The sequence below is a fragment of the Oryx dammah genome, unplaced genomic scaffold (genome assembly GCF_014754425.2).
Source record: "Oryx dammah isolate SB20612 unplaced genomic scaffold, SCBI_Odam_1.1 HiC_scaffold_18, whole genome shotgun sequence".
Classification (NCBI taxonomy): Eukaryota; Metazoa; Chordata; class Mammalia; order Artiodactyla; family Bovidae; genus Oryx; species Oryx dammah.
The window spans coordinates 46,810,105-46,829,811 of NW_024070202.1; the positions used below are offsets into that span (position 1 = coordinate 46,810,105).

At 38.7% G+C, this 19,707-nt stretch overlaps 1 protein-coding gene across 9 annotated transcripts in view; it reads right to left on the reverse strand.

The window, feature by feature from the left end:
* SRPK2 (SRSF protein kinase 2) overlaps positions 1–19,707 on the reverse strand; it is a 241,593-nt gene that overhangs the window by 46,055 nt on the left and 175,831 nt on the right. For all 9 annotated transcript variants that reach the window (XM_040260807.1, XM_040260804.1, XM_040260802.1 and 6 more), the window contains 3 exons: positions 1,641–1,749; positions 952–1,039; positions 643–730 (listed from right to left, as the gene is read on the reverse strand). In XM_040260807.1, coding sequence (XP_040116741.1) covers positions 643–730; positions 952–1,039; positions 1,641–1,749 — 285 coding nt within the window. The remainder of the gene's footprint in view (positions 1–642; positions 731–951; positions 1,040–1,640; positions 1,750–19,707) is intronic.

The following is a 19,707-nucleotide window of genomic DNA, read 5'->3' on the forward strand; positions in this document are numbered from 1 at the left end:
GGACTATGAATACACAGTCCAGTATTCCTGAACCTTGGGAAATGAAGGCATTGCCTAGGTCAATCACACAAAGAGCTAGCTCAGAGGATCCAATACTAAAATATGGAAACAGCATTTTGGAAACTAAAGACATTATTTCTTCTCTCCACTTGTGCCAACAACACTAAGCTACAGGTCACTCTGCTGTCACTGCCACTCCTGGGCTACCCTTTAGTAACGCCCCGGGCAGAAGGAGAAAATAACTCCTTCCACACCCATTCACCCTGCTGAGCCTCACCTCCAAAACTACTAAGCATGCAAACAACTGACCAGAAGCACAGTTAAAAATTATATTCTCCAAAGAAAAAAAGAGGTCATGAGATGCCCTTGCTCCACTTGTAAGACACATTTCTTCTCCAAAACTAGAAGTAAGGCCGCCACATTCAAAAAGCAAAAGGAACAACTCATCTTTATAATTAAGAAGCTTTCATCTTTCAAAAGTCATATAAAACAGTGACACTAGAGGTTTCACGTGGAGAGTGATACAGCAGAGCAAACAGAATTTTATAAGTGCTTGAAATATTTATATTTTTTTAAATTGAGAAGAAAAACTAGAATATTAATTCAGCCATTAGGAAGCAACAGAACTGTCAGAAAGGATACGTATTCCATTCATGCCTGAAATCTTGAAGTCATCTATAAGCTGCACTACCATGTCTTTATTTGGGTCACTGGGATCACTTTCTCGAACCTAGAGAAAGAAAAATTCAAGAACAGAAGTGTTTAAGACTGAAAGTCATTTCCACTATACCAACCAAAACTATTTTAATAAAAGAAAATTTTTTAAAAATAAAAGATTCAGTATTTGAATTTATAAATAAATTCAATTAATTTCATAAAATTCAGAAAAATTCCTCTGTAAAATTTTGTCATTAACCTTTCTCATATCATTCACATATTTGTAGTACTTACACATTTGAGCAATTTTATTTCATCCAAGGCTGTCTCTGTATAATGCTGGGCACTTTTTACAACTTTCATTGCAACAAATCTTTTTCCCCTTTGAAAAAATGCATTAAAAAATATTAACAGCAGAAGTGTTAACTGTAACAACTAATAAACTAGACTAATAAACTAAACATTATAATGAACTCTAATAAGCTCTAATAATAGAAACTTTTAATACTTTCCTTTAAAATAGTACTTTTCAAATTGTGAACCCACAGTTAAGCAGTGGCTTCATGAGTAGATCTTTTTTGCTTTTTGTTTCTGTTCTGTCCTCATAAATATATGGCACACTAGATAAATATCAGAGTTCATCATCACATATGGTTAAGATCAAGTATTGTTTTAAAACACTTTTATTTCAATTCACACACACTACACATGTGTATGTGTACTATAAGAAGACAGTTTCATATTATGGATCAGAGCTTAAAAAAAAGTCAAAACCCACTAATTTGAAAGGTCTATATGTTATTATTTTATATTTGAAATGTTTTTCTGGTATGGATGAATTACTATATGACTCGAGTGTGGTGCAATTACAAAGAATAAGTCTCAGATATAAAAGCAGAAAAAAGTTAATAAATAGCTTGTTATAAAATAAAGATGTTGAACCAGACCGGGAATCAACAGCACAGACGACCAGGAGCACTTACTGCATATCCCAGCACAGCCAGACAGTGGAGAAGTGGCCCCATCCTAGCTTCCTAATAACATGGTACCGGCCATTGAAGAGGTCTCCAATTTTCACTGGATGATAGCCACCTATGATTGTTTAAAAAAAAAAAAATTTTTTTTCCAGAAAAATAGTAATAGAAACTCTTTCTTCCTTATCAGTTCATACCAGAAAATAAATCTCTAAATAGTAAAATTGGACTTGAAACATGTTTAATAATATAACTTTTTTTTTTCAAGAGCATCTTTCATCAAGAGAAAAATGCCCTATGTCTTTCTTTTAGGCTTCTTCATTTTTTAAAAACTTACCTTAAAAAAGCAATGAACCAACCCAACACACTCTAACAGTAACTGGAGGTTTTAAAGTCTAGGTGCACATACTATGTATATTCCAACTCTGGACATTTCTAACCAATAAGTTAAATGCACATCTTTTGGGGTCAGTGAAACACAACTCACCAAAACAAAGGATGTGTACTCTGTATAGTTCTGCATACCAATAAGGAAGTATACGATATATGACAATTTACCCACCATAAGAACTTGCTTCTCTCACCACTTGTCCTCAACCTCAAGCTCCTGCCAGGAAACAGGTTGGAGAGCAAGAGAGAGCACTCAGTGTTAAGGTGGGCTTGGGGAGGTAAGAATGCTTCATAGGTATCTACATGACCTCACTTTGCATTGTAAATAAGATGATCAGGGTACAAAGTAGCATGCCTAATATGATACCATTTTGGTGAAACACACAAGAAAAAGTCTGGAAAGATAAAGATATTTAGCAGCAAACATCTCTGGATTATAAAATTACTCTTTTATTCTTTTTATCTCTATTTTATTTTTTTCCTCTATCTTTTCCAATTTTTTCCTTAAAAAAATACTTTTCTACATTTTATTCTTTAATATCTACTGCTTCTTTTTTAATTGCAAAGATGTTCTCATTTTTTAAATCTTCAGAATTCTTACAAATCCCTCAAGAAAGGCAAGGATGGTTCATGCCTAGTGTTCATGCTCAAAACAGGAGGCATCTAAACCACACCCTCAATACATCTGTCAGAGGGCCAGGAGTAGTAGTTCAAGAAATATAAATGTTATCATTATTTAAATTGTGTTGAATTATTAAAGCAGGAATTTAACTAGATAAGAACTTTCTATGAACTTTCAAAGTCTCTAACAACATTTGGGGCAAAAGAAGAACTGAAATGAAAGATAATGTTAGGAATAAAACATAACAAATTATTAAATGAATGGGTCACTAAATTTATTGTGGTCATCATTTCTCAATATATACATGTCAAGCCATTAGGCTATACTGCTTAAACTCACACACTGCTTAAGTCAATTCTATTTCAATAAAACTGGAAGAAAAAATGTCTTATTACTTACATACAAGACTACACCAAATTCAAGTCGGCTCTGCGTTCACAATAGTGTTTAAATCATTCAAATTAACAATGAAGAGGAGGAAAAGAAATTGAATACTATTCAAGTAAACTAGGGATACTGTGCTAAGCACTGTATTTTCAAAATCATGATCCACTGAAACATGTGTTGCAGACCTTCCAAAGGTGAGCAAGCAGGGGTGAGGAAGAGAGGAGAAGTTCTGTCTAGGAAATGCTAAGCTGAACAAAGCGAGTAGATTTCTTGACCAAAGAGGTTCTCAGAGCCCAGTGTCTTAACACACATTGGGAACCTCCAAGAGCACAGAAGATGCTACAAATTCCAGACACACAAAACCATTTCGTCAAGAAACTAGACATATTTCACAGCACAAAGTATTTAGGAAACACTGATGTCTACTGTTTCTTACAACCACTCAGAGCAGACAGTGTAATTTCTACACTGCTGAACTGGACAAAAGTCTCAGGGACTATAAGTAGCTGGTTCAGGGCTGGAAGTTGGGTCTGACTCCAAAGCATGCTTTGTTCACCAGTAAGAAATGCATTCCATTTTTAATACCCAGAGGACCGTTTCCCAGTCTTATTACACAGGAACATTTGATAGCTTAATTGAAAGCTATTTACCATTTAATTGCATATTATCGCTAACATGAAAGATTCTAAATTTAAAACTAATTTAATTATGTGTAAAGAGAAGAAACCTGTACCACTACTGTATGTTTCAGACTTGAATTCCTGAACAGCCAGGGTCGGTTCATGTGAGCTACAACCAACAGGCACTATTTCCAGTGTAATCACAGCAGAAGCACAGCTGTTCCTTCTCTCAATAGGACTGAAAGTTGAAGAAATTACTAGCGTAGTCCCATTATCTCAGGAGCCCTTACACTAAGAATACTATACAAAAAAAAAAAGGCCAACTAAACAAGAGGGGCATAAAAGTTAATCTTAAAACAAAAATATGAAAACAACTGAAAGTATCAAACATATCCTAATTTTTTTCTTTTTGGCCTTGCCACGCAGCATACAAAATCTTAGCTCTGATCCTAATTTTTATTTTGAAAACTGGTGTACACAATTTCAAATCTGAGTCCATGAATTCTCAAATCCTAATTTCCTGATTTCTACAGGAAGCAACACTCTTTCCAAACATTTTTCAGTCTCTTCTCACAGAATGTAACTCTCAGGCTGCCAAGAGGGTGGAGCACATCTCCACACAGCAGACCTCACCAACTGCCTCAGCATCCAGGGAATTAAGAGAAAATGAGTTCTCTTCTCCACTTCCCTGCAATGAGCAAACAACATATACCATGATGGCTACTAGCAGAGGAAATCCTGTGTCCTACACAACACTGTCCACACAAAAGGAATCCTGAAAACAATCAAAGGCTAGACAAGACCCCTCCTTCTGCTTCTTCACCATCATTCAGTACAGGAGCACGGGGTTAAAGCAGTGCCATGCAAGGACCTTGCTGATGGCATCAAGCAGAGAACCAGAAAGGGCCCAGCAATGGATGACTCCCTTGACTTAGGGGTTTGGCTGATACAACTGTACTTCATGACTTACACTAAATCATGCATTCATCACTTAAAAGTTTTCCTTTTATTCTTTTTAAAAAAAAAAAAAAAAAAAACTTGGCCATGTCACCCATCTTGGAGGATCTTAAATTCCCTGAACAAGGACTGAACCCACACCCTCGGCAGTGAAGTCTTAACCACTGGACCTCCAGGGAATTCCCCAAAGTTTTCCTTTTAGTCTTTAAAAATATATATTAGATTGGATTACAAATACAAGTGAGTAAGAATGGATTGTTAAGCAATTTTTAAATCCACTCTGATTCCTATCTCCCAAGCACACCCAAAAAACTATAACTAAAGCTCTACCTGCACCATTTATTAGGAAAGCTTCAAAGGAAACAATTCTGAAACTATCCTTCTTAGCTATCTGGGGCAAACTTTTGGCCAGGATAAAGATGACTCCCTTTTCCTTGCTGAGCACAAGACAGGTTCAGTTTGAACAGTGAATCAAAAGTTCAGAACTCTCTCATAGACAAAAGCCTGGAAGAATTTTCAGCAAACTATTTTCTAGCAAAAAATATCAAGTATCATTTTTTTCACTGACCCTAGTTTCTTAGCCCTCTGATAGTGATGTAACAAATTAAACAACATATTAAAAGGATAATACATCATGACCAAGTAGGGAGTATTCTAAGAATTAAAAGTTGTTTAGTATTAAAAAATCAATAGATATAATTCACCACAAATAACACACCAAAAGAGCAAAAACTATATATCAAATCTACAAGCACACAAAAAATACTTCACAATATTCAACATGCATTCCTGATGAAAATTCTCAACAAAGCAGGACAAAAAGAACATCTGTGAAAAACCTGCAGATAACATCAGTCCCAACTGTGAAAGAGTGAGTGCTTTAACTGCTAAAATCAGGAACAATGTAAGTGAGACTACTCTCCCTACTTTTATTCTACACTGGCCTGGAAGCTCTGGTCAGCACAACTGGGCAAAATAAACGGAAAGGAAGATGTAAAACTATCTGTAACCAAAGAGGCCCTTATGGGACCTTCCTGGGACAGACCCCTCCCCTATATCCTGTGCCACAACTCTTCTCTGAAGTACCCAGATAATTGTACCTCAAGCATATACCTAAGATTTTCAGATGCTAAAACCACCACCAAATGTCAGAAATTAACTACTTGATGATCAAGAGCAGGTAGCCCCCAGACTTACTGGTGCCTAAGGCGTGGTCACCATCAACCAACCACAGAACTGTGCATGAGGAGATCACACACCCTGGGACACTGGCCCTACCCTGCCTTTAAGTATATGCTTTGCTGAAATCCCTCAGGGAATTCAGGGTTTTCTGAAGCACAGAGCCACCTGGAGTCTCCCTGCTCAGCCCTGCAATAAACCCTTCTCTCCTTGAAACTCTGATGTTTTAGTCCGTTTGGTCTCACTGTTGGGTCGAGCACATGAACTTGCTTGTGTTCAGTGACGTATCTCTATTCACAGACAACTTGAATGGCAACAGGAAAAGATGAAGGAATCTACAGAAAGGTTACTAAAACTACGGAGTAAAGAGAATAGGAGGCTATAAGCTCAAGATGTAACAACGGTATTTCTAGATATCAGCAATAAACAATGAGAAACTGAAATCTTAAAAATATAATCATACTCTGGGCTACCCTGGTGGATAAGAATCCACCTGCCAATACAGGAGATATGGGTTCAATCCCTGTTCTGGGAATACTCCACATGCCATGAAGCAACTAAGCCCATGCACCTAGAACCTGAGTTCCCCAACAAGAGAAGCTACCACAATGAGAAGCCTCCGCTTGGTGCAACCAGAGAAAGCTGTGTGAAGGAACGAAAACCCAGTGCAACCAAAGCCTAAATAAATTTTAAAGAAAAATAAATAACAAAGACATAATCCTAATATATATATAGATAGATAGATAGATAGATAGATAGATAGATAGATACTGAGGAATAAATCTAACTAAAGATGGGAAAAGGATCTCCCCTGGTGGTCCAGTGGCTAGGGCTCAGTGTTTTCATGGCTGTGGCCCAGTTGGAATCCCTGGTCAGAGAACTAAAATCCTATAAGCCACACAGTGTGGCCCAAACAATAAAAATTTTAAAAAATAAGAAAAGGATTAATGAAGCATAATAACCAATGTAATAGCAAATGCTAATTGCCTTAAATTTAAAAAAGTAAAAAAAAGTCATTTCTTAAGACAATTAAATAGATGAAATGCAGGGATTCCTCAAATTATTCTTTAAAATTACTTTGAGAATTTCCATAATAAAAAAGAATGCCATTTTTCAACCTGTCTCTTACTCATTCCAAATGTGTGGTGGTGCGAGGAGCTGTCTGGATGACCAGGCAATCCCAAAGCAGGTAGGGACAGGCTCCAACTAGTGGGGCAGAGGAGAGAGGCTCTGTTGCAGGCCTGGATAATGTATGTGGGTGGGACCCCAAATGCTCAGAAACAAACTCTAAAAAGCAAGTTAAAGGGGAAAATAAATGAAAAACCTGCTCAGGGCCCACTCTAGACTCTTGTTTATGATGCCATCTAAGGCAAACAACACTGAGATGCTCTATCATCATTTCTACTGAACGTGTGTGTGTTGGTAGTGGTGGGGGGTGGGGGGGTCGTTACACACACTAGTCCAGCATCACCCAGGATGGAAGCATTAGTCAGGATTAGAATCAAGCTCTGCTAGATTCTAAACACTGTGCTCTTTCTACTATGATAAAGTATTCACCCATCAGCTAAAATAGTCAGTTCACTCAGTTGTGTCCAACACTTTGCAACCCATGGACTTCAGCATGCCAGGCTTCCCTGTCCATCACCAACTCCCAGAGCTTGCTCAAACTCACGTCTATCATGTCGGTGATGCCATCCAACCATCTCATCCTCTGTCGTCCCCTTCTCCTCCTGCCTTCCCCTCCTCCTGCTGATCTTTCCCAGCATCAGGGTCTTTTCCAATGAGTCAGTTCTTCACCTCAGGTGACCAAAGTATTGGAGTTTCAGCTTCAACATCAGTCCCTTCCAATGATATTCAGGACTGATTTCCTTTAGAATTGACAGGTGGGATCACCTTGCAGTCCAAGGGACTCTGAAGAGTCTTCTCCAACACCACAGTTCAAAAGCATCAATTCTTTGGTGCTCAGCTTTCTTTATGGTCCAACTCTCACATCCATACATGACTACTGGAAAAACCATAGCTTTGACTAGATGGACCTTTGTTGGTAAAGTAATGCCTCTGCTTCTTAATATGCTGTCTAGGTTGGTCATACCTTTTCCTCCAAGGAGTAAGCGTCTTTTAATTTCATGGCTGCAGACACCATGTGCAGTGATTTTGGAGCCCCCCAAAATTAAGCCTGTCACTGTTTCCATTGTTTACCCATCAATTTGCCATGAAGTGATGGGACTGGATGTCATGATCTTCGTTTTCTGAATGTTGAGCTTTAAGCCAACATTTTCACTCTCCTCTTTCACTTTCATCAACAGACTCTTTAGTTCTTTTTCCTTTCTGCCATAACGGTGGTGTCATCTGCGTATCTAAGGTGATTGATATTTCTCCCGGCAATCTTGAGTCCAGCTTGTGCTTCATCCAGCCCAGCATTTCACATGATGTACTCTGCATATAAGTTAAATAAGCAGGGTGACAATATACAGCCTTGACATACTTCTTTCCTGACTTGGAACCAGTCTATTGTTTCATGTCCAGTTTTAACTGTCGCTTCTTGACCTGCATAGCTAAAATATGTACCCCTTTTCTTTATGATGATTAAAGTATGAATTAACTGTATGGAATTGTGAATGAATACAGAAAAACTCTAATATAAAATAGAAAATGGCATTTTAAGCAGTATTGATTTTCTCAATACAAGATAAGAAATTGGAAATGGTTCATCAATGTTACATAAGTATCTATTGTAATTGACCTTAATGAACAAAATTTTTGAACCATTCTTTAGTAACCATGATTTTCAGGTTACAAAACAAATAAGAAAACAAATTACTGCTTTAAAATCATATCATACACAAACTTACTAATGTTCGACAGTCATATCACACATAACAGTTGTAAGAAATATGTTTGTAGGGTATATCAACTAAAAATTTGTTAAAATTAGGAAACACTATTTTCCCTAGTAATTTAAGGTAAAATTGAGATTATATGCACCTCAGTAGAAACACTAATAATAATGCTAAATATAAAAAGGCAGGGACTCCCTGGCACTTCAGTGGTTAAGATTGTGCTTCCACTGAGGGGGCACAGGTTTGATCCCTTGTCTGGGAATAAGACCCCGTGGCTCCTCACGCCACAAAGTGGCATGGATACACACACACAGCAGGATGTATAAATGTATAAAAAATAGCCCAAGAATCTACTCCCGAACAAGCAGTTATGAAGCCTATGACACAACTGCTAAACTCCCTTCTGACTGGGGGAGATTCAATAGGGAAAACTTATTGAAAAACTCTTGAATGTAGATTAATCTGTTATTACATCAAGTATTTCCTGTAACACTAATAAACGGGAGAGAGCTGTAGAGGGAAAAGCAGAGCAAAGACAAATTCTCCAGAGGCAAAGGATCCTTATTTATCTATGACCTTAAAAAGATAAATATGACAGATGGAGAAACGTTTTTTGCAGTTGAGCTATAGTGATTGCAGTAAATAGAATAAGAGACCTTGAACATTTGAAATGTTAATACAAAGGCAACAGATAATTTCAGGCCTTTGCCTCCTTATCAATTACTTGTACAGACCTGTGCCTAAATTCAGGGATGCTGACTTGGAACCACAGCAGTGGCATTTACTCATTAAGTGACACTGAGTAAATTACCTCTCTGGGTACTTGCCCTTCTACACCTCACTTTCTCAAAACCGTATCTGGGCACGTATTACGTGCTCCATAAGTGCTGACTACTGTTCCACCACTACCCAAACCCACTGTGACTAATGACACAGATTGTGAGTCAGAGGCCAGGCTCTGTCTATCAGATCTAATCCCTTGAATCTAAGAAGACTCTTGAGAGAGTGTTGTAGAAGACTCTTAAGAGTCTCTTGGACTGCAAGGAGATCAAAGCAGTCAATCCTAAAGAAAATCAATCCTGAATATTCATTGGAAGGACTGATGCTGAAGCTGAAGTTTCAATACTTTGGCCACCTGATGTGAAGAGCTGACTCATTGGAAAAGACCCTGATGCTGGTAAAGACTGAGGGCAGGAGGAGAAGGGGATGACAGAGGATGGGATAGTTGGATGGCATCACTGACACGATGGAAATGAGTCTGAGCAAGTTCTGGGAGTTGGTGATGGACAGGGAAGCCTGGCGTGCTGAAGTCCATGGGGCTGCAAAGAGTCACACACGACTGGACTGAACTGAGGCCAGGGTTAAGAGTACTGCCTATAGCACTTAAGATGGTACAACTAACTGACCCAAAGTGAAAAAGGAAGGAAAAGAAACTAACTCATCTTTTCTCTTTTTATTGAAGTATAACTGATCTACAACATTATGTTAGTTCAAGGCACATAACACAATGATTTGATATTTCTATATAAAACAAAATCGCCACATGACAGTTAACTCACCTTTTTATTAATGACTATCCAAAGATTGAAATATTCTTATAAGAGAATCAAGACATTCAGCAGTCAAGTTTAAGGTCACCTCCCAAGAGATAAGGCTATGGCTACTCTGCTAGGTGCCCTGGGTGCCTTCTCCACCCCTGCCAAGCTGGCTATTTTGCTGCAACCAGCCCTGTGAGGCCTCCCAACAACCACCTGAGCAGGCAAGAGCAGGGAAATGAAGCAGATCCTTTGGGACAGTCAAATTTTCAGCTGACAGCAGCCCCAGCTCACAGCTTGACTGCAACGTCATGAGAGAACCAGATCCACATCAACAAAATTTTGGCATATTTTTTGAAGAGACACACTTATGGTCTTTGTGAAGAGCCCTGAGAGCAGTGCAAGTTGTACAATTCCAGACTTTCATTATTTGTGAAAAGCAATTTAACAAGACAGGATATCCTTAAAGATATCGTTTTCTCTTAGACTAGATGGGGGAAAAGTGAACTAATAATCTCAATGTAAAATTGTATCATATAAAAACACTACCAAGAGAATGGTATCTATGAAAAATCATATTTGTTACCCTGCAAAATCAAAATGTGTAGTACTTAAGGTGAGCTAGTAAGAAAGACACTGAGCTATGAAAATGTCCATAAGATGCTGAACATAACGATCAGGGGATCTACAAACATTTCAGGGGCAGAAGTGCACTAACAGCTCCATGTTTACAAAATTAGAATCTGCTTCTAAACAGCATAAAATAAGGATTCCTTCTGCTTTTATGATCAATAATCTAGATTTCTTCTCCTTTTAGTACTGTAACTTTAGAGCAATAAGTACATGTTTAAAAAAAAAAAAAAAACACTGCAAATTGACAGAAAAGAGCTTCAAAGAAAACAGAGCTCACAGTGGAAATGCAATTCACATCGTGGGGGTCAGGCCAGAATCTCAAAGCCCAATCTCTACATTCTATAGTCTAGAGCAGTCCTGAATCATTTCTAAATCCAGTGAAAAAGGCTTTAGAAAAAAGCATTTTAAATGCACCCTGGTGAGCAGGGGGTGGGGTGGGTTATTGGCAGGAGTTCTTAAAATGCACAGGACTTACCAACAGATCAGACTGCTAGTGGCCGTTTTCAAGTGGTCGAGTCTACAGATTTACTTGACTCTAATTTGGGTTATGAACTTTTTTTCTCAAACATACACATACAACTAAGTGTTCAATTTCACTGAAGGTATTCTGAGTATATAAATACTCTACAAATCTTAGAATTCACAATTAAAGATAGTTAATGGACACACTTTGTATCCATTACCAATACTTTCCATTGTTTAAGTACACAGTGCCAGTCACAGCCATTGTCTCATCAATGTATCTTTGACAGAGGAATCAACCATTGCTCCAATAAAGGTATTATAGAATTTACTTGCACTGACCTCTTGCCCAAACGTTGCTGTACAAAAGCTTGATAATAATCTGACTTTTAACACCTGATGAGTTTAGGCAAGTCCACCTGCCTAAAAAATTTATCACTACATCAAACAAGCTAAGGCTGCAATGTTTACTGGGTTTTACAATGATTTTCATAGCTTTAATGTCTTCCTTCTTATTCTTAGCCTTATCTTTACTTGCTTGGTAGGCAGAGGAAGAGTAAACAGACATTATTTGAGATCTTAACAGGGGGTTTCCTCTACAGTAAACATGAGCCTTAGTACATGAACTTGGACTCTTCATGTGAACTCAAAGATTTGGGGCTCAGTTCTCAGTTCTTAATTATGTTCTGGATAAGCAAGGTGAAGTCGCTCAGTCGTGTCGGACTCTCTGCGACCCCGTGGACTGTAACCTACTAGGCTTCTCCGTCCATGGGATTTTCCAGGCAAGAATACTGGAGTGGATTGCCATTTCCTTCTCCAGGGGATCTTCCCGACTCAGGGTCAATCCCAGGTCTCCCGCACTGGAGGCGGACGCTTTAACCTCTGAGCCACCAGGGAAGCCCTGGATAAGCAAAAATACAATATATTGAGTTATGAACTAGGGAGACAAAGGATCTTGCAGTGAGAACTGGATGAAAGTAGAGTTTAGAAATCAGAAGACACCTGCGAAATATTGAGATTTCTTTCACAACTAAAACAAACAAACAAACATTCTTTTAGGAACAAAAATACTTTTAAAATAAAATAACTGACAACACTTACCTGGCCATATAAAACCAAAGGATATAATTATACACTCAGACATCAAAATACAGCGGAAAGACTAAGTTCCTTCAATAAGTTAAGACCTATTGTTATTTCATACTTCTACTGTTCATGAATGAGCATGGGTTTATCACAGCACACAGCAACATCTAACTCATCCACACAACTACAGGCATGTTCCCAGGTGTACGTCATACCGCTTGTAAACAATGAAGAATAATTCATTGTGAATTATCCAAATTCTCATTATTTCTAAAGGAATTTTAAAAATGGGAAAAGAACATGGGTCTTAGAGATGAGTGACTACAAATGCAGTAAGTAAAAGTGCTTTGACATATAGATGAAAAACAGACCTGCTTTCTAAGCCTTGTTCTAAAGCCCCACCTAGTCTTACAATCAGAGAATAACAACATTTTCCAGTTTAATCATCATCAGAAAACCTAACTCATGTACCAGCTTGTGCGTATTCCTATGGTAAGTACCCAACACAGCAAGTTAGATATAGTCAGTGGGCCTTAGGTCTTATAATCTGCACTGGACAAAAAGCATATTAGATGAATTTATGTCTTAGGAAAAATGGTTAAGTGATTATATCAAAATATAGCTGTACATAATGTAAAGTGCACTAACTACATCCTTTTACTAATTTCTTATGGCATTCTCTGGCAGACTGTACTCTCCAAAGAAGGTCACACCAGCATCTCTCAAACCACTGGCTCTTATGGGACCTTTAAGTTCTGCTACAAGAAATAGACTCTAATTCTCCTTGTAAATCTGGATGGGCTTTCGATGTGCTTTTAACCAACAGAACATAATGGAAATGGATGTGTGATTTTTGAGGCTAAGTTATAAAGAACACAGCTTCCATTCTGAAAAGGAGATGTTTCCTTTTGGAACTCTGAGATACCAGGTAAGATGATGACCACCCCAAAGCCGCCATGCTATAAGGAAGCCAAGCTACGTGGAAAACACGCAGAGAGGCACACCCATCAGTAGTCCAGGCCTTGCAATACTTGCAAATGATGGGTTTTCAGATGATCCTAGTCTCCAGCCTTTAGAATGTCTCAACTGAGGCCCCATATTTTATGAAGCAGAGACAAACCTCCTTCAGCTTTGCCCTTTCTAAATTCCTGATCCATAAAATTATAAGTAAAATTAAAAGCTGGCCTAGTGTGCTAACTTTTGGAGATTGCACAACAGGTTATGCTGTCCTTACTCTCCTAAACCCAAAAGCCATATGAAACCTCCTCCACTGTTCAGCAAGAAAGATGTGACTTCAATCTTTCCAAGATTAACCCACCACGTCCAAAATCACTCATTTAATTCTGTCCTTGTCAGCTCTTCAACCTTTCCTCAGATATCTTCTCTTCTGCCTAGAAACTTGCTCAGGTATCCTGTCTTAAAATCAACTTTCTCCTGCCCGTATCTGACCTCAGCCCCTACAAGCAACAGTCCTCTCTCTCAATTTCATTGCTAAATTTCACCAAAGAATCTGTTATGCTCGCTCTAGTGCGTCCTCACCTTGACACCTGCATGACCTATCACTGGCCCCAACCGATGGGTCCCTAGGGACCCCAGCCCAAGTAGTTCATTGACCCTTAGCCTTCATCTTCCTGAAACTGTGGCTTAACTGAATACTGCTATTATTAAATCCTTTCTTCTTGAAAACACTCTTTTATGCCTCAGTATTGGAAAGAACATCACCATCTTAGTGTGTTGCCAATACAGGAAAAATTACTATTGCCCTAGGGAAGAATTTTGGTAGCCTGATGTGATAGGTCACAGTGAATATGGATGGTATAGTAAACAGAGCTAAGTAGGCTGCTGACAGGATCAATGCAAGGAAAACAGGTGAAATTATTTTACTTAGCATAATAGGACAGAAAAAGAGTATAGTCAAGATGCTAAGAAATTATAATCAAAGAACTAAAAGTTCTTTAAAAAAAAAAAACAAATACAAGGTCACATGACACAAAAAGAAGAAAAGCAAGTTTTTAGAAATTCAATGGTCAAAAATAATATGAAGGGCACAATATTTTAAAAATACTAAATACAAATGGACTGTCTTATGAGTAATCAAATGAGTAAAATAAAAACAAAGAGATTACTGGAGATATCATTTAAAGACAGTAGTGCTATGTGGAGGCACACTGATGTACTTCTGGTTAGTGTATAAATAAGTATAATCTTCCTGGAGGGCAACTGGTGAAACGTTTTAAAATGAAAATGCATTATGTTTCAAACTAGCTAATTCCCCCTACACATTGACTCTCAGAACAAACCCATCCGTGAACATGCAAGGAGTTCCTGGTCACATTACTTACAATGATGAAAGCTGAGAACACATAAACATCTAATCACTGCAAAGCTAGTTAATCAAAGTAAACACAAAGAAGAGAATACTATGTAGAAAACTATGATGCAGAACTGTATCTAGGTTCAAGGAAATACATCCTCAATTACTGAAAGAAAACAGCATATTATGGGAGATCACACACAGATCAATTTCATTTATGGAAGTTACATATATGGATATGCATATGAAGAGATTAATTTCTGGGAGGATACCTATGAAACTTTAAAACCCTTAATTTACCTTGGGGAAACTGAATGTGGAATAGTGTGTCAAATATAAAATGTGAGAATGTTAATTTTCTTGCTTCCTTTTTTATTTGAATTTTTTAAATATTCAGGTTTTAGTTGTGGCACATGGCCTCTTTGGTGCATCATGCAGGGTCTTCTGTTGCGGGGCAGAGACTCTCTAGATACAGCGCATAGGCTCTTGTTGCAGAATGTGGAATATTAGTTCCCTGATCAGGGGTTGAACCCAGGCAACCTGCATTACAAGGTGGATGCTTAACTACTGGACCACAGGGGAAGTCACCCTATTTTGTTTGAAATTTTAACACTACTATATACCACTTTTATAATAATTTTTTGAACTAGCAAACAAGAGTTTAAATAAACAGCTATAGTAATACAAACTTAAGATCTCTTAGAACTACAGCTGTGAACCTCAACTCATATAGTGCTTTCCAACACCGAAAGCCAACAAGAAAGCAGGGCCAGACAATAGTCATGGTATTAAAAACACTGATAACATCATTAAGACATGGTAGTGGTACTGCCTTTCCAGGCACTGAGAAAGTGAAGGAAAACTCTCACGGATCCTCAAAAATAAATCATGTGTTATGGACAACAACTTTAGTGGTAAAAACGTGTACAAACGTGCACACACTTACACACATAGCAACTCCAAAGAGGATATACAAATGGCCAATAAGGACACGGAAATATGCTCAACATTAACGGCCTTTCGGGATATCACCATGCAAATCACAAGGAGATACCACTTAAAACCCACTAAGACGGACAAAATGTTGGTGAGGATGTAGGGAAACAAGAACCCTCATTTAATGCTGGGAGGAATACAAAATGATGTAGACTGCTTTGGAAAAACAGTCTGGCAATTCCTCAAGAAGTTAAACATGGAGTTACAATATTACCCAACAATTCTACTCTGAGGTACATCTGAGAGAAATAGAAAACTATGTCCAGTTAAAAACTCAGACTGGGAGGAGGGAGTCACGGGGACTGACCGCTCCCAGACGTGTTTCTTTGTGGCATGATAAAAATGTTCTGGAATGAGTGGTAGTAGTTGCACAGTTCTGTGAATATATTAAAAACCACTGAAGTACATCCTTAAAAGGGGGTGTACCTTATCTAATCAATTTAAAAAAACCTGTATAAGGGAAAAAACAGCAAAATTTCAATTACTCCTTCCTAGTCAATATAAAATAGACCAAAAAATTCCAACAAAATCTGAAACTTCTTTAACTCATAATTTTTTCAATTCCAGGTTGAAACAGGATTCAATACAGAGAGAGAAAAATTATCATGATTCTACCCAGTCCAGAATTTCAATGCTAAGATGGGGAGAAATATGGATAAGGTCATAGCAAAAACTCTCTTTCAACAACACAAGACGTGACTCCATTCATGGACATCATGAGATGGTCAATACCGAAATCAGACTGATTATATGCTTTTCAGTTGAAGATGGAAAAACTCTATTAAGTCAGCAAAAACAAGACCTGGAGCTGACTGTGGCTCAGATCATGAACCCCTTATTGCAAAATTCAGGCTTAAACTGAAGTAAGTAGGGAAAACAACTCAGTATAACCTTCATCAAATCCCTTATGATTATACAATGGAGGTGACGAATAGATTCGATTCAAGGGATTAGATCTGGTAGAGTGTCTGAAGAACTACGGACAGAGGTTCATAACACAGTACAGGAGGAGGTGACCAAAACCATTCCCAAGAAAAAAAAAATGCAAGAAGGCAAAGTGGTTGTCTTATGAGGCTTCACAAATACCTGAGAAAAGAAGAGAAGAAAAAAGCAAGAGAGAAACGGAAAGATATACCCAATTGAATGCAGAGTTCCAGAGAACAGCAAGGAGAGGTAAGAAAACCTTCAGTGAACAATGTAAAGAAATAGAGGGAAACAATAGAACAGGAAAGACTAGAGATCTCTTTAAGAAAATTGAAAATATAAAAAGGCAATATTTCATGCAAGGATGGCCATGATAAAGGACAGAAAGGGTAAGGACATAACAGAAGCAGAAGAGATAAGAAGAGGTGGCAAGAATACACAGAATTACACCAAAAAAAGTGTTAATGACTGGGATGATGACGATGGTGTGGTCACTTACCTAGAGCCAGACATCATGGAGTGTGAAGTCAAGTGGGCCTTAGGAAGCATTACGACAAACAAAGCTAGTGGAGATGATGGAATTCCAGTTGAGCTATTTAAAAACCTAAAAAATACTGCTGCTAAAGTACTGCACTCAGTATGTCAGCATATTTGGAAAACTCAGCAGTGGCCATAGGACTGGAAAAGGTTGGTTTTCATTCCAATCCCAAAGAATGACAATGCCAAAGAATATTCAAACTACTGCACAACTGCACTCATTTCACATGCTAGCAAAGTAATACTCAAAATCCTTCAAGCTAGTATTCAACAGTATGTGAACTGAGAACTTCCAGATGTACAAGCTTGATTTAGAAAAGGCAGAGGAATCAGACATCAAATTGCCAATATCTGCTGGATTATAGAAAAACCAGGGGAATTACAAAAAAACATCTACTTCATCAGCCATGCTAAAGCCTGTTGTCTATGTGAATCACAACAAACTGTGGAAAATTCAAGACATGGAAATATCAGACCACCTTATCTGTCTCCTAAGAAACCAGTTATACAGGTCAAGAAGCAACAGTTAGAACCAGACAAGGAACAAAAGACTGGTTCAAAATTAGGAAATGAGCAGTCAAAGCTGTATATTGTCACACTGCTAATTTAACTTCTATGCAGAGCACATCATGTGAAATGCCAGGCTGGATGAATCACAAGCTGGAATCAAAACTGCTGGGAGAATTATCAACAGCCTCAGATATGCAGATGATACCATTCTAATGGCAGAAAGCAAAGAGGAACTAAAGAGCCTCTAGATAAAGGTGAAAGATAGTGAAAAAGCTGGCTTACAACTTAACATTCAAAAAAGATCATGGCATCCAGTCCCACCATTTCATGGCAAATAATGGGGAGAAAGTAGCAACAGTGACAGATTTTCTTTTCTGGGACTCCAAGATCACTGCAGACAGTGACTGCAGCCATGAAATTAAAAGACACTTGGTCCTGGGAAGGAAAGCTATGACAAACCTAGACAGTGTATTAAAAAGCAGAGACATCACTTTGCCAATAAAGGTCCATCTAGTCAAAGCTATGGTTTTTCCAGTAGTCATGTATGGATGTGAGGGTTGGACTATAAAGAAGGTTGAGCACCAAGAATTGAGGCCTTTGAATTGTGGTGCTGGAGAAGACTCTTGAGAGTCCCTTGGACTGCAAGGAGATCAAACTTGTCCATCCTAAAGGAAATCAACCCTGAATATTCGCTGGAAGTACTCATGATGAAGTTTCAATACTTTGGCCACCTGATGTGAAGAGCTGGCTCATTGGAAAATACCCTGATGCTGGGAAAGACTGAGGGCAGGAGGAGAAGCGGGTGACAGAGGTTTGGATGGTTGGATACTATCACCATCAGTGGAACTGAGTTTCAGCAAACTCCGAGAGATAGTGAAGGACAGGGAAGCCTGGTGTGCTATAGCCCATGGGGTCACAAAGAGTTGGACATGACTTAGCAACTAAATAACAACAAAAACAGTCCTTTTTTATGCTAGTTTCAGATGGAAAACAAAAGAGAAAATATAGACAACAATGACGTATTATAAACTTCAGTACTGCTAAGAGACAAGATCTTAACTGTTCCGATCACAAAAAGAAGTAAAATGATAATTATGCGATATGACAGAGGTGTTAGTCGCTCAGTCATGCCTCTGCAACTCCATGGACTGTAGCCCTCCAGGCTCCTCTGTCCATGGACTTTCCCAGCCAAGAATACTGGAGTGGGTTGCCATTCCCTTCTCCAGGGGATCTTCCCAACCCAGGGATTGAACCTGGGTCTCCCACGTTGCAACCAAATTCTTTACCATCTGAGCCATCAGGGAAGTTCATGACAGAGAAATATGGTAGTAATAATTTTGCAATATATAAACCTATCAAATAAACACCTTACCCTACACAGTGTACACCTTAAAACTTACACAACATATCAATTATATCTCAGCAAAAATAAATTTTAAGAAAGAGAAAAACTTGCCCCATTACCAGGTTGTTTGTAAACATATTTAGAATTATACCTTAGATACCACATAAGAATCAAACATGTGGGTCCACCTAGGGAATTAGTGAACAGCTCCTAAAGAGTCAAACTAGGAGAAATGATTGGTAAGAATGCTTCCGTTTGAAGCTGCAGGAAGGAAGGGATTTTGTGCTCCAGTGAATCCATAAAGGGTGGGGGAGGACGGGACACAGAAGGAGTAGAAGTGAAGCCATCGCATGGACTCTGGACCCTTTCTGAACCAGCCTGCAGGCTGGTGGAGAGCTGGGCTGTGGGACAGCTGAGCTGCGGGATAGCTGCAGAACCCACGAAGGGCAGGTGCAGGGGCAGAGGCATGCGGGCATCCGGGAAGGGCACTCTTACTGCCTGCCCCAAACAATACTGCTCTCGTACTGAGTACACAGACCATAGCACCTCACAGAGGGTGCTGGCAGCACCACAGGAACCAGGAGTGGCAAGATTGCGACAAACATCACGTGCTAACTCCTCTTCTGGGACAAATGGATCCAGAGGGGCAGACCATGCAGTGGGCCGACCAGTGGGGACAAGGGCCATCGACATGTACAAAATGCAAGTCATCTACACCCAAGAAATGAAATTTTCATTG